We start from the raw sequence: 15,948 nt of genomic DNA, 5'->3' as shown, positions 1-15,948 counted from the left end.
CATTAGTTGACATGTGTCACATACCCTCACCCAGCATGGACTGTATGCCACAGACACAACTGGGTACCCGGCAAAGAAGACAGCATTTGACAAGCGGACCCTGTACACTTCTGGAAATAATAATAGCTGGGGCAGTTTGAAAACATGGCTCCAAAATTCTTTGTTTCCTTCCTTGAGATCAAAGTGGGCTTGTGACTGCTTCAACCAGTGCACAGAGTAGCTCTGTGTGACTTCTGAGGCTGAGCCAGTGGGACACTGCGCCTGGAGCCCCACACCTCTAGGAAGTCCCACTACCCTGAGGCCGCCACGCTGTGAGGAAGTCCAAGGTGCAGGGAGAGGCCACGTGGGGATGCCTTAGTGGGTGGTCCAAGCCTTTGAGTCATCCCAGCACCGGCTCCAGATTGAGCCTTCAGATGATTCCAGTTCTTAGTATCAAATCTTTCCAGCTGAGGCCCAGGATCATGTAGAGCAGAGACAAGCCACCTCTACTGTTCCCAGGCTGGATTTATGACCCACACATTCCATGTGTATCTATAATAATAAAAGCGTAATATGCTAATTAGACCAGACAGTTGAATGACCTTCTGGATGTCATTCCGGATGTCCTTCTGGACAAAGCCACGGTGGCGGGGGCCAAGGCAGAGGCAGTTAGGGGTGATCAGGCAGGCGAGTGGTTAGGGGCGATCAGGCAGGCAGAGTGGTTAGGGGCAATCAGGCAGGCAGGCACAGGCAGTTAGGGGCGATCAGGCAGGCAGGCAAGTGGTTAGGAGTGATCAGGCAGGCAGGCAAGTGGTTAGGAGCCAGCAGTCCCTGATTGTGAGAGGGATGTCTGACTGCCAGTTTAGGCCCAATCTCCTGTGGGATCAAGCCTAAATCTGCAGTCGGACATCCCCTGAAGGGTCCTGGATTGCAAGAGGGTGCAGGCCGGGCTGAGGGACCCCCCCCTTCCACATCCTCCCCGTCCCCCCTTCCCCCCGCACGAATTTCGGGCACCAGGCCTTGTTTTGGAGTAAATTGTTATGCAGCAATAGTAACCAGGACAATAGCTTTAACTATGGGGCAATGATTATATACTTTGATTTCAGCACTTTACATATATTAGCTCACTGTTAACCCTTACAACTACCTAATGAGAAATAAATTATTACAATTACCCCCATTTTATGAAAGATGTGACTGAGGCAAAGGGAGGTGAAGTAACTTGCTTGCATAATAAACAAATAAATAAGATAAATAGAGCTCAAAGATACACACTAGCATATAGCTGAGCTGGGAGTCAAGCCCAGTCATGGGGCAATCAGGTACTTACCCATCACACTCTGCTAACTTTCTGGCATGAAAAGATCCCAAGGAGGCCTCTTGGCCATTGCCAAGTGACAGCTCCTCCTTCGTCTGTGAGTGTCTGGAATTGTCACTGGGAGACCTGGTACAGCAAGCGCTCCATTCCTGTGAGATACCCTATAGAAGTTATCCGGTGGAAAGGAGCATGAAGTTCTCTGGGAAAGTGGGCGTTATTAATCGAGTTAGTCTCTGTGGTGGCATTAAGTCATGAGGATGTTTGCACGCTTGCTGTCATGTTCTCTCTCTCCTAGAGATAGAGAATCACTCTTTGTTTTCCCAAATGAGAAAGGAAAAGTTCTAATCAAGCATTTCAGTAGCATCTTCACAAATGACTTCCCTTCAGGGTGCACAGGGCCTAGTGATTCATTTCTAACTAATAGAAAACAGCAAAAGTGGTTATATCATTCAGAGATTAGGTTATAAATGACAGTGACTTCATCTTGCTCATCCTTCCTGAGCTCTCACTCATTTACTCTGATGAAGCCACCTGCTATGTCGTGAGAGGCCCACGTGGCAAGAGGTGAGAGGGACCTGTAGGCAATAGGCAACAAGGAACGAAGGCCCCTGGAGATATAAACCCCACCACCAATACAAACAAACAAAAAAGACCATCTATGACAATGCAAAAGAGAAGAGGTTCATGGGGACACCAGAACTTCCAAAAGTTGGATTTTTCCCTCTTCTGAGAAGTCAGGAGGGCTTCCCTGGGGAAGTGTCGTTTCAGCTAAGAATGAAAGGATATGTAGATGGGTCTAGGCAACAAAGGGAGGGAAGAGCAGTGAGAAGTTGCAGGTGCAAAGGCTGGGTGGCAAGAGGGAGCCTGGAAAGAATGAAAGACTGAGAGAAGGCAATTGTGTTTGAAGATGGAGGGCAAAGGGGAATTTGGTGGGAGTTAAGTCTGGAAGATGGACGTCATGTTCCCATGCAGGACCTTTGTGGGTCTTTATCCCAAGCACAGTGGGGAGCCACTGGAAGGCTTTAAGCTAGGTTTCCTGCCCTAGAAGCCAGAACCAGTCTGACCATAGCAAGCCCGAGAAGTAAATATGTTTGCACAGTGGATTTTTCAAAGGCGGGGCTCAGAACGATTTGGTAACCATAGGAATAGAAGGCTTATGTGGACACTAACAGTTAGGATAATGAAACCACACACTTGGGAAACTGGGCGTTATTAATCGAGTTAGTTCTGGGTGAGCTCTGAGTAGTCTTGCCTGATGAAGGGTGCTGGAAACCACAGTATACCATCACAAAGGGTCTGATGTTTGAAAAGGTGACCCGCCGTGTGACGAATGAAATTGTGGAGCTGAGAGTTGGTGTCACAGCAACCCTAGGACCAAAGGGCCTTTCTTCAGTGTTTCAGAGTCCCAGTGATAGGCAAAAAGGAAGACAGATGAACATATGAAGAGTGTATGCCATCCACCAGGCACCCGCACAGGCAACATCTTATTTAATTTTAATAAGCAATTGCCAAAGTAAAACTGATTATCTTTGTACTGAAGGTGACGAAGCTGAAACACAGAGAAATGATGTTGTTTTGCTGCATTGCACGTTGTGCCACGAACCTGTGGTTGCCTTCTAGGCTGTAACGCCCAGCTCCGGAAAAGACCTGAGATTCTGGCCGCAGTTTTCCGGAAAGAGCCGAAGAGCTGGGAGGCGGGGCCACTAGAGTCTTTTCGGGGCTTCCGTAGAGCCGAAAGGTCGGGAGGCGGAACCACTCGCACGGGGGGCGTGAATGCCGGCGTTCGATTGGCCAAAGAGAGCCGAGGCTCTTCGGAGCGAGCCGAACGTCTCCGACAGCCTCCGGACAGAGCCGAGGGGCGCCGAGGCACAGCAATGGCGGCGGCCGGAGCTGTGGCGGCGGAGAAGAGTGAGGAACCGGCGCTGGAGGCCGATGCGCTGGCCGCGGCCCGGGAGCGGTGCAGCCGCTTCTTGAGCGGCCTGGAGCTGGTGAAGCAGGGCGCCGAGGCGCGCGTGTTCCGCGGCCGCTTCCAGGGCCGCGCGGCCGTGATGAAGCATCGCTTCCCTAAGGGCTACCGGCACCCGGCGCTGGAGGCGCGACTCAGCCGGCGGCGGACGGTGCAGGAGGCCCGGGCGCTGCTCCGCTGCCGCCGCGCAGGTGAGACGGCCCGGCTCGGGGCCGTGGAGGGGCCGAGGCTCCGGGGCTTGGACGGTGCGGTGCGGGTGCGGGACTCCCTTGCGCCCCTTGCGGTCTGCGTGGCCTTGAGTACGTCCTCTGTCCCTGCCTCTTCATTCATTAATGCTTAGGCAGCCGCTGGGCTCGCCAGGACCACCATTGGTCCTGGAGCCTGGTCAGTTCCAGGCTCTGCCATGTCGCTCGTGTACAGCGCGTTATTTAACCGCGCTCAGGCTCGGTTGCCCCTTTTGTGCCGTCTCAGTGTTTGATCATTATCTGTGCATTACTTTTAAGAAGCAGATGCGAGTATAAGTACTTGCCCTGGAGTCAGACTCTCTGGGTAGCCTTTGAACACGTTTTTTAACCTCTCGGCCTGTTTCCTCGCCTGTAAAGAGAAATGTCAGTTGCAGTATTAACCTCATAGGGCTGTTGGGACCATTCGGTGAGGTATGTATGCCATGTATTACATTTGAATGTATGACTGGCATGTAGTGCTTAATGAAGGTAGATTTCATTAAGTCACTTTTCTTTCCCCATTAAAACACCATTGTGCACCATCACGGTAAACTTGTTCTCAGGTGAGAAACTGAGTCTCAGAGAGGGGAAGTAACTTGCCCAAAGTTACTCAGCTAGTTAGTGGCCCAGCCAGGCGCTCAGCTCATATTCCTCTGCCTCAGAAAAACTGGCTTTTCACTTTCACACTTCCTGCCTTTCTTCCTTACATTTTTTTAGGCACCTGTGTACCCCGGACATTGTCAGGTGCTGGGAGATCTGGAGGAAATGCAGTAGTGAACAAGCAGGCGTATCTCTGCCCTGCTTGGGTTTAATGAAGTTATTTGTGTGTTTATATTTTCTTTTGCACCCTCTCTAGGTTATAAGGTGCATTAAGAGGGATCATGGCTGCCCTATTTCCTGCTGTATTTCCCCTACACCCCCAAAATGTTCCCAGTATCCTGAGCATGATTGACATTTAGTAAAGATTCATTAAATCTTTGGAAGTCTTGTTCTCATGTTATAGAAGCAGTAAGGGAGGTGTAGAGAAGTTGATATGACTTTAAGGCTATACAAGTGTCAGCCAAGCATAAATGAATCAGGAGACCTTGTTAATATTGAAAATGACAAAAGTTTTATTCAAGGGTCTTAGAATTTGCAAATTGGAAACATTATGAGGTAACACCCAGAGCGTTCCGAAGAAAAAAGTTGAGAGTTCTTATAGTAAAAAGTACGTTCTTGAGAAGACTCAGCCCTGGATTCCTAGCCTCTGGATTGGTCAGAGGTGGTAATCCTCTAGATTAGTGATGGTCTGCATAATGAATATCAGTTCTTCAGGGCGTTTTCTATAGTATTTATATATCCTCAGGCATTGACACAACTGAAGAGTTCAAAAGTTCAAGTTTTCCGGCTAAAGTGAAGTAAAATCTTTTCCTTGGGCTTCCTCCCATTTGTCTGAACCAATATGGTCAGCCTGACTCTAAAGACTCCCTTTTAAGTCAGCTTAGCTGTTCTGATTTCACCTTGTTTTCTTCACCCCTTGCTCACAGCTAACAAAGAAGGGAGCTGGGATTTGAATTCGTCCTTCTGACTTTGAAGGTGAATCTGGAAGCCAGTACACTGCTTGGCCTCCTGTTTGGGACCTTGTCAGATAGGTAGTGCTTTACCTGGGCTACACTTACCCTTCTGGCCATTTCTGTCTATCTGTTTTTTAGAAAATAAGTATGAATGAAGTCTAGTCGTAACAGGTGGAAAGTTAGAGGGAGCCTTGGCACTACTAAACTTAGCCATGGGGTAGTTCAGGGAGCAGTTATAAAGAGCATGAGCAGTGGAAACTTTCAGATGAGTTACTATGTACCATTCTGCAGTGTTTCTAAATCTTTTTCCTGAAATAAGCAGATAGAAAATGTAAAAAACTGGATCAATCTTTGAAAGTTAAGTTTACCATTAAAAAAAAAAAAAAAGAGTCTAATTCAAACTGGTTGTGTCTTGATTGCAGGGATATCTGCCCCAGTTGTCTTCTTTGTGGATTATGCTTCCAACTGCTTATTCATGGAAGAAATTGAGGGCTCGGTGACTGTTCGAGATTACATTCAATCCACTATCGAGACTGGAAAAACTCCCGAAAGTCTTCTTGGCTTAGCCAAGGCCGTGGGGCAGGTTTTGGCTCGAATGCACGATGAGGACCTCATTCATGGTGACCTCACCACCTCGAACATGCTCCTGAAACCCCCCCTGGAACAGCTGAACATTGTGCTCATCGACTTTGGGCTGAGTTTCATTTCAGCACTTCCGGAAGATAAGGGGGTTGACCTCTACGTGCTAGAGAAAGCCTTCCTCAGTACCCATCCCAACACCGAGAGGGTGTTTGAAGCCTTTCTGAAGAGCTACTCCGCCGCCTCCAAAAAGGCCAAGCCAGTGCTCAAAAAATTAGATGAAGTGCGCCTGAGAGGAAGAAAGAGGTCCATGGTCGGGTAGAAGAATGTGTGTGACAACCACAGACACTTAAGCTATTTACCTCACAGTAAATTTGAAGAAGTGCTAAGAGTATGGGTTACACCTAAAAAAAAGAGTATTGGGATATTTTTAAGTGCTGTCTGTGTTCATGCTTGTTAAGTGTCATTATCACCTGCACTGAACTGTTCTCAGGAGCTTACCATGTACATAAGCCATGTTCTAGACCAGGGGCGGGGAACATCTGGCCTATGGGCCGTGTAAGGCCCGCAAAATCGTTTGATCTGGCCCTGCCAATGTTTGACCAAATATAGCGGGCTAATTTTTAAGTTGATACTTTTGTATGACTTGCAAATGATGTTATAAATATTGAAATGGCCCTTGGCAGAAAGAAGGTTCCCCACCCCTATTCTAGACAGAACTGAGTACAAATAAACCTAGGACAGGCTTACTCCTCAGGACCATGGGCATGGCAATAAAAAACATTGAACCACATAATGAGAAGAGTAGCCTGTGTTCGTTCCTGGGGAGACGAGAACAAAGTCTCGGTGACAGTGTATCTGTACCAGCCTTTTAAGCCAGTGTTGTTGATGTTGTTTTTTTTTAATTTTTTAAAAAAATATATTTTATTGATTTTTTTTTACAGAGAGGAAGGGAGAGGGATAGAGAGAAACATCGATGAGAGAGAAACATCGATCAGCTGCCTCCTGCACACCCCCTACTGGGGATGTGCTGGCAACCAAGGTACGTGCCCTTGACCGGAATCGAACCTGGGACCCTTCAGTCCGCAGGCCGACGCTCTATCCACTGAGCCAAACCGGTTTCGGCAGCCAGTGTTGTTTTTTGTTGTGTTCGTGACATTCCTCTTGGAATCCATGTAGTGGGATACAAGCAGCATTTTAAAAATAAAGTAGAATCAGACACTAGGAAATATCATTACATGTGCATTACATGTAGTATTGTAAATACTGTTTTATAAGATTTGTTTATATATGTGTGTATATAGACGAGTATGTACTGGGTTTTGATGTAAAATACGTTTTTGAGGGTTATGGTGAAAAAGATGAAAAATACTGCTTAACTCCAATTTCTCTTTTAAAAGCTTTTATACAACATTGTTTTTATATTTGTTGCTCTGATTTTATGGTTATCTTCTAGTTAAAATAATGATTGATATAAAGTTCCTTTTAGTTTATATAGGTAAAAAAGTGAATCAGTTTGTCCCACAGACAGTAAGTAGACAGAGTACAAATGGTGACGTGGCTTGGATATGACTGAAGTTTGATAAAGCCTGGTTTACAGGAAGGTAGAAGATACCTGAAATAAGGTGCAGAGTGCCACTAACAGCTCACACTTAACCTTGCCCAGCCTCAGTGTCTTGCCCCACCGGAGGTGTGTGGAAGGTACAGTAAAAGACCTTTTTTCCTTGTCAGCTCCAGCTAGCAAGTGAATATTTCGTGTGCCTGGCACTGCAGTAGGTACCAGCTACAACGATAAGCAAGATGGACACGGCACCTGCTCTCTTGGAGGGAACCTCGGGTGGGCCCGAGACGTGTCTGTTACCTTCACCATAGCTAGCACGCCCATGTGGCAGATGCCCAGGAATGAAAGAAGGCAGCCCTTCCTGGGCAGTGGTGACTCGTAGAAATAATATCATCACCAGGTTACTGCATGTTAGGCATTGTGCCAGGATCTAAAACAACTACGTTAGGTATTGTCCCCATTTTATAGATGGAGAAATGGGTTTAAACTGGGGGCAACTTATCCAAGGTGCCACAGCTAGGGGTACTTTCACCTGCCTCCAAAGCCCATGTTATTTCCACTGATCCTTTAAGAAATGAAATGTTGGCTATGACAGGTCTTTATCTTATAACTAGAGGCCCGGTGGATGAATTCGTGCACCAGTGGGGTCCCTCAGCCTGGCCTGGGGGATCGGGCCGAAACTGGCTCTCCGACATCCCCCGAGAAGTCCCGGATTGCAAGAGGGCACAGGCCAGGCCGAGGGACCCCACCAATGCATGACCGGGGCCGGGGAGGGACCATGGAAGGGCTCCCGGGTGTGTCCAGCCCATCTTGCTCAGCCCCAATCAGCCAGACCCCAGCAGCAAGCTAACCTACTGGTTGGAGCATTTGCCCCTGGTGGTCAGTATATGTCATAGTGACCAGTCGACTGTCTGCCCCCTGGTGGTCAGTGCACATAGCGAGAAGTTGAGCAGCCTTAGCATATTATGCTTTGATTGGTTGAACGGACGACCAGACACTTAGCATATTAGGCTTTTATTATATAGGAGGATGTGTATTGGCAGTATATAACATTTTTAAACATCTCCAAAGGCTGGCTTTTTTTTTTTCCAGTGAGTATGCAACCAAACAGAGGGCACGCCCTAACTGGTTTGGCTCAGTGGATGGAGCATCAGCTAGTGGACTGAAGAATCCCGGGTTCGGTTCCGGTCAAGGGCATGTGTCTTGTTTGCAGGCTCCATCCCCAGTGGGGGGCGTGCAGGAGGCAGCTGATAGATGTTTCTCTCTCATCGATGTTTCTATCTCCCTCTCTGTAAAAATCAATAAAATATATATATTTTTAAAAAAGGACAGAGGGTTCATCCCCCAGGGTCCTCAAATGTACTATAAGGTTGATTAAGGCCAATGTCTACCTGGTGGGAAGAAAGTGAATTCCCACCTGGACATGTGCAAGCGTTAAGTAAACACACCCAGCACTCACAGTGTGCCCGGTCCTAGAGATAGGGAGCACAGAGGCTGTCCTTGCTCTCCTGGAAGCATAAACGAAGTAGCCATGACAGTTTCAGACAGTGATGCATGCTGTAGGTGCTGCAATCCCGAGTGACCTTGAGGGCAGGAGGGAAGTGGTCAGGGAAAGCCTCTGATGAAGTGACGGGAGCTAAGATGTGCAGGCAAACCAGGAGACCAGGAGTATGTTCCAGGCAGAAGGGACCTCATGTACAAAATAGCAAGGCCAGTGGTTTGCAGCAGGCCAGGAGGAGAAACAGGAAATGAGGCCAGAGAGGTGGGTAGGGACCTGTAGCAAGGTTGGGTTTTATTCTAAACTAGAGGCCCGGTGCACGAATTCATGAACCAGTGGGGTCCCTCTGTCTGGCCTGCAGGATCGGGCAGAAACCAGCTCTCCGACATCCCCCGAGGGGTCCCAGATTGCAAGAGGACGCAGGCCAGGCCGAGGGACCCCACGGGTGCAAGATAGGGCCGGGGAGAGATGCAGGAGGTTGGCCAGCTGGGGAGGAACCACGGGAGGGCTCCAGGGTGTGTCCGGCCCGTCTTGCTCAGTCCCCATCAGCTGGACCCCAGCAGCAAGCTAACCTACCAGTCGGAGCATCTGCCCCCTGGTGGTCAGTGCACATCATAGCGAGCGGTTGAGTGGCCTTAGCATATCATTAGCATATTATGCTTTGATTGATTGAATGACCGACCGGTCAACCAGACACTTAACCTATTAGGCTTTTATTATATAGGATGTGTCTCAGAGGGTTTTAAACAAGGAGACATGTTTTGAAAGCATTACATTGGTAGAAAAAGGAATAGGGGCAAGAGGGAGCAAGAAAGCGAGAAGGCCATACAGCCAGCTGGGCCAGTGATGATGGTAGCTGGAGTGGAGGTGTGACAGCCATTGGTGTGAGTGACATGGCAGCCAGCAGCGGTGGGAAAGGAAAACTGATCTCCCCTGCAGACAATGAGAGGGAGAGGGATACTGCAGACTATTGGCTTATCTGTGTGCTCGGCCTATGGGAAGTAAGAGGTTAACAAGCATTCCTAAGCGGCCCTAGTTGTCTCACAAGCTCTGAGGCGTCCTCTGCCATTCCAGCTCCCTTGGAGTCCATGTGGGGTTGGCCGGTGCTTTGTGGTGATGAGCCAGTGGCAGCTCTGTGTGAATTCCCACCTGAACCCTCTCAGACAGGAGTTATAACCCCCACTTTGTAGATGGGGAAACACTCTTAGCAATGCAAAACATCATGTCCTAATGTCACAGTCAGTGGCAGTGCTGGGTTTCAAACCCTGGGAGGATATCCCACATTTTTAACAACAGCAACAGTTCGTAGAGAAGCTTTAAGTTCTTTGCATGCATTAACCCATTTCACAGAGGGGGCAAGTGAGGCACAGAGAAATTAAATCTTGCCCAACTAGTGAGTGGCACAATCAGGGAAATGTGATGTGACCCTGAGATCTGTCCATCACTGAAAAGGGCATGGCACACATGTGGAATATCTAAAAGCCTCGTGGGCAGTCCATGGGCCACAGGAAGGACTTACCCACGCCTGGCAGAGTGAGTGGCCTGTGCAGGCGTGCTCTTGTTCAATTAGGTGAGCTGGCCACACTAGCACCACGTGCAGGCTGAGGGGCTTTGGGAACACCTACGTTCATGAAGCTTGTGGGGTATAATCTCGCTGGAACTAAGCACGTAAACCCTAATCCTGATCCTAGGTCTACTAAAATGTCATTTACAAAAACAGGCAGCTGACGTGTGGGCCATGGTTTGCCAATTTTATTTTTTAAAATTTACATTAAAACATTTGCCTTGATTCCTGAGTTTTTTGGTGCCCCCTTAGCTTATGCCCTAGTAAGAGCCTCGTTCGCCTGGTCCCTGTCCTCACCCGGCTGACCCTGCCTGCTAGAACCATGTTCTTACAAACCTCTTGGGGAACCGGGAATAGCCTCTCCTGTCCTGAAGCTGGCACTGCAACTCCCCAAAGCCCTGAATTCCCTTCCCCAGCCCGGAGGAGTGGTTCTCTTTTGTCACTAGAGGGCGCAGGTTACTCTCATTCCTGCAGCAAAGATGTAAACAGGACTCTTCCATTCCTCCTCCACTTCCTCCTCCCCTCTCTCTTCCTCCATCCTGCCCCTCTCTGCCTTTCTCCCTCTCCTTCCTCCCTCTTCCCTCTTTTCTTCCTATCTCCCTCTCTTGAACTTGTTCATTTAGTCACTCAGCACTTTAGCTGAGCGTCCATACGTGGTGGGCACCATGCTCATCGCTCAGAATGGAGTGAGCGAGACAGACGTGGGATGCCTACTTCCCTCCTGTCTGAATTTGTCATCCATCCTCTAGCCTTCACTCACTCATCCACCATGTATGTACTGAGCATCGCGGCTGGGCCTGGCTCAGAGAGAGCCCCGGCAGTAAGAAAATCCAGCTGCCAGCGGGAGCCCCTCGCCTCTCCCCACACTGCCGCAGTCCGTGGTTTCCCCACTGCTCCCCTTGCTTCTGCACCAGCCCCTACATTCCTCCTCACTCAGCAGTGAGAGGCACCTTCCAGAGCCAGATGATGTCACCCTCTACTGAGAAGTTTGATGGCTTCCCGCCCCTGGTCTCCTTGCTTACCAGCAGCATGGCTTGGGACCCCTCACTGCACCTCTCTGAGCCCCAGTGCCATCCGCAAAGTGGGCTCACAACGGTGTCTACCTCATGGAGCTGTTGTGAGTACTGTCATTGGTCAGAATCCCCAGGAAACAGACTCTGAGATGCAACTGAGTGTAGAGGAGATTTACTAAGGCATGCCCTTGGAGTTAACCTCCGCAGAGGGGGAGTGAAGGAGAGGGGGAGGGCAGAGGGAGACGTGGGGCTGAGAGGCAGCCCTGACCACAGCCTCAGCTGACCCCACGGGGAGCTTTTCAGCTACAATGGCCTGCAGAGATGTCCCAAGTTGAGCCGCGATGACCGGGCCTTCATAACCCCACATCATCACCCAGTCACTGGCGGGCCACCCCTGGGAGGGTATGAGCTTGGATATGAGGCCACTCTCTGCCCATGACTCCATCCCGGAAGGGCAATAACTGGAAGCTGCCTGCTGACTGCTCCTGCATCCGAGGCAATCGGTCCTTCCCTCCGTGCCCACTGCAGGCATCAGTGACATCATGCACGTGGAGTATTGCACAGTGCCTGGCTCTAGCTATTGCTGTTATTATGCAATTTATGTTGCTATTATTTTTAGAGACCAATAAACAGGCAATTTTAATACAACATTATATGCTCAGTGTATAAGCCAGGGGTACTCAGGTGCACTTCCACATAGCCAGGCACCAGCCCGGTGTGAATCAGGGTCTGGGGCTGCTCTGAGAATGCATTTCCAACATGTTCCCAGGTGATGCGGAGTACCACTGCCCCCAGGAAGACCACCGTTTCATGAAAACAGGAAATGGGTGCTGAGAGGGCAGGAACGGTCGCTATTTCCTACACCCATTTCACAGAAGGGGAATCTGAGCACAGAGGTTCTGAGCGACTGGCCCAGTCATCCTCCTGTAAATAGTAGAGATCGTGCCAGACATTATCAAGAGCCTCAGGCGCCCCCATCCCTTTGGACAGAGCCTCGGCTTGCTCAGGTATTTATTAGTGGAAGATGGCTTTATCTCAGGGAATCTCAGGTTGATCCTTGACATAGGGGTGGGCATGTGACCTTTATGTGGCCAGTAGCACACAAGAGGGAATCTGTGCTTCTGGGGAAGATTTTGCTTCTTGTAGAAGGTGAAAGGGGGGGGTGAGGACTCTCAGACTCCAACACCTGCCCATCAGCAATTCCTGCCTTTGAATGCAGGGGTGATAATTGGAGGTTCAGCAGCCACCTTGAGACCAGGAGGCCACTCCTGAGGTAAAGAGTCCATGAGAAGAGGACCATGGAGTAGAGCGATGGGCAGAGTGCGACTCTCTCTATTGACATCAGACCTCAAACCTCTTTTCCTTGATTTACCGCATGCATAAGCAACCATCTGTAAAGCTGATGCTGCTTTCACCACGTTTTCTATCATTTGAAGCCAAAGAAAGATGCAGTTCCAGTCCCCTGAAGCCATGTTTGTTCCATGGCATCTGTGCCGTTCCGGGTCAGGCTGGGCATACTGGGCAGCAGGAGCCTCTATTTAGATCAAAGTGAAGGAGCCGTGGCAGGCGGACTCCAGCACCTTCTCTCCAGAAACCGCGAGGCGAGAACACTGGACTGACATTCAGCCTATTCAAGGCCTGGCCACTCTCTGCCACCAACTTCCTCTTTGAGTTTGGGGAAAATGCCAGGCTTCTCTGGGCCTCAGTTTCCCCATCTGTAAAATGAACAGTTCGATCTGGATCAGACAGGTTGCCGTACCCATATACATTTTTGTTGGGTCCATATAGTGTTTGTTTTTTGGTTGCTAGTGTTGGACAATTTTTATATTTCATATAAAAATCCAGACATCTGACTTTTCTGGACATATTGTCAGGAGATCTGGCCACACTAGACACCGTTCCAATACCTCTCTCTTTAGAGGGGGGCTCGTGCTCACCACTTCACCCCAATCCCCACCCTTCCCTAGTGCCCTTGACGCAAAGCCAGCTGCCAGTCACCATTTATTATCAAGCTTATCCTGCTCTTCTCAGTATTAAGTGAAGAGGAAAGTGAACTATTTCTTGATCCCAGACCACTTCACCCTCACACTACTGGTCCCTGCAAGCATTTGAATTTGCATCTCCCAGATAAGATGCCTGTGCCTTCCCCAGAGGTCACACAGGCATCTCAAACTCAACATGGTCAGAAACAAACCCCACCCCTTGGTCTCTATGCCAGCCTTCCCATCACAGGAAACGGCAGCTCTGCAAACCCAGTGCTTTAGCTCCAAACCTGGGAGCCCCCTTGACTCCCCTCTCTCACCCCACACGCCCACCCGACCCTTAACAGCAGCAAATCCTGTTAGCTTTACCTTCAAAATACGGTCCTGAAGTTAGGAGACTGGCTTCGGAGAGGGGCAGTGGCTTGGAGCAGGCTCTGGGGCACCTGGGAAACGGGTCAGTTCTCTTTCCTGAGCTCAGTGCTCATTAATGGGTGGGTTCGGTTGTCAAGCTTCATCAAGCTCCATACAAACGTACGATATGTGTGCTTTTCTGTCTGTCTGTTATAACTCAACAAAAACCTTATGAATACAGGTTGAGCCCATCGCTATGTACCTCTTCACAGCCATCTCTCGGGCTGAGGCCACAGGATCTTTAGCCTGAACCATCGCAGCTGTCTCCTTATGGATGCCTTGCTTCTGCGTCACCCCTCCCCGCCAGCCTGTTTTCCACACAGCAGCCTGGGGCATCCTGTTCCATCTAATTCAGATCATGCCATTCCTCTTTTCAAAACACTCCAGTGTTCTTACCCCGTTCAAGGTCAACATATCCACTTGCCCCCACCCCGCCCTTTCTGACCCCTGCTTGTCATTCTGGGTCGGCCACACAGTTCTTCCCACAATCATGCGCCCATCTCATGGCTTTTGCACTTGCTGTTCCCTTTGCCGGCAACCCTGTTCCCCACAGACCTCACTGCTTTGGATCTCTGCCAAACACCACTTGTCTTCCATGAGCACCTTGTGTAAAAGGTAACATCCCCATCCCCAGCCCTCCCTATCCGACACCCCCTCCCTGCCCCCGCCCCCGCCCCCGCCCAGCTTTCTCTCCTTCCCACTCACACACACGGGTATCTTTTATATTTTCTCAGTTGCTTCATTGTGTGCTCCGTGGGCAGGGGGCCTTGGTGGCTCCACTGCTCCAGCCCTAATTTCTATAATGGTGCCTGGAAAGTAGTGGGTAGTAGTGGTGCTCTGTGAACATTTACTGAACTGAAGTGAGTTTTCTCATACAAGTCCAACCTGGTTGTTGGAAAGGAAGCCAAGGAGCCACGTGAGCCTTCCTCCCACTACTGCAAACACACACACACTCACACGCACACGCACACACACACACACACACACACACACACACACATCACCTACCCTCAGTCTTCCCTGCTGGAGTTCAAAGCAGAGTCCGGTCCTGACCTGCAGCTTGGAACAAAAAACACTCAGAACCCTGGGGGTTGGTCCTGATCAAAGGCCTCCTCTCGTTTGTAAACCTTCATCTGTGCCTGGAAGAGAGGGGGTAAGAGGTGGCCCAGGACCGAGTCAGTGGCAGCTCCAGGCCAGCGGAGTCCAGGGCCTGCCCCTTTCAGAGTGAGGGAAGACCCTGCCAGGCCAAGCTTGAGCACCCCCAAGCATCTCCAGGGGTGACTTATCCCAACCCCAGCCTGAGGCCCACCTGCAGGGACTTGCCTCAAAGGCACTATTGCTCTTGGAGCTGTAGAGGCCTCCACCAACATGTCACATGGAGAGAAGCTGGCAGTGGTACAGGGCTCAGCAAGGAGCATGGGGGGCACTGAGAGTCCCTACTGGACAGGGGAAGGGAGGAAAGTGGTGTCAATACCCACCTCATGCTCTCTCCCCTCTCCTTGCTTCCTTTTCCTCCACAGCACCAAGTACCATGGGGTGTGCTGTATGTTTCATCTATCTAATAAAAGAGTAATATGCAAATTGACCATCACTCCAACACACAAGATGGCTGCCCCCATGTGGTCAAAGATCCTGCCCGCATGTGGATACAAGATGGCCACCACAAGATGGCCAGCAGGGGAGGGCAGTTGGGAGGGACCAGGCTTGCAAGGGAGGGCAGTTGTGGGCGATCAGGCCAGCAGGGGAGGGTAGTTGGGAGGGACCAGGCCTGCAAGGGAGGGCAGTTGGGGCGATCAAGCCTGCAGGGGAGGGCAGTTAGGGGTGATCAGGCTGGCAGAGGAGGGCAGTTGGGGGGGACCCAGGCCTGCAGGGGAGGGCAGTTAAGGGCAACCAGGCCTACAGGGGAAGGCAGTTAGGGGCAAACAGGCTTGCAGGAGAGCAGTTAGGCATCAATCAGGCTGGTAGGGGAGTGGTTAGGGGGTGATCAGGCTGGCAGGCAGAAGCGGTTAGGGACAATCAGGAAGGCGAGCAGTTGGGAGCCAGCAGTCCTGGATTGTGAGAATGATGTCCGACTGCCTGTTTAGGCCTGATCCTACTGGGATAGGGCCTAAATGGGCAGCTGAACATCCCTCAAGGGGTCCCAGATTGGAGAGGGTGCTGGCTGGGCTGAGGGACACCCCCCCATGCACGAATTTCGTGCACTGGGCCTCTAGTTCATTATAAAGCTACTAAAATGAAGCCTCTATAAGATCAGAGGCTTTTATCTTATTTGATCATTGCTATAAACCAGAACCCAAAAT

The 15,948-nt window shown here is 50.1% G+C and overlaps 1 protein-coding gene across 1 annotated transcript; it reads left to right on the top strand.

The window, feature by feature from the left end:
- Positions 1-3,136: 3,136 nt before the first annotated feature.
- On the top strand, positions 3,137-7,035 carry TP53RK (TP53 regulating kinase). The gene is made up of 2 exons (XM_080686235.1): positions 3,137-3,454; positions 5,463-7,035. The coding sequence occupies exons 1-2, from the start codon at positions 3,172-3,174 to the stop codon at positions 5,939-5,941; spliced, it is 762 nt and encodes a 253-aa protein (XP_080542361.1). The 5' UTR covers positions 3,137-3,171; the 3' UTR covers positions 5,942-7,035.
- The last annotated feature ends 8,913 nt before the right edge of the window (positions 7,036-15,948 follow it).

Source organism: Plecotus auritus, assembly GCF_963455305.1.
Source record: "Plecotus auritus genome assembly, chromosome: 8".
NCBI classification, from domain to species: Eukaryota; Metazoa; Chordata; class Mammalia; order Chiroptera; family Vespertilionidae; genus Plecotus; species Plecotus auritus.
This window is presented reverse-complemented; position numbering and strand designations above follow the sequence as displayed.

Bases quoted from the DNA above. Each gene is read 5' to 3' on its own strand.
- TP53RK (XM_080686235.1), top strand. From the start codon at position 3,172: ATGGCGGCGGCCGGAGCTGTGGCGGCGGAGAAGAGTGAGGAACCGGCG. The intron at 3,455-5,462 runs GTGAGACGGCCC...TCTTGATTGCAG, and splicing joins GCTCCGCTGCCGCCGCGCAG to GGATATCTGCCCCAGTTGTC.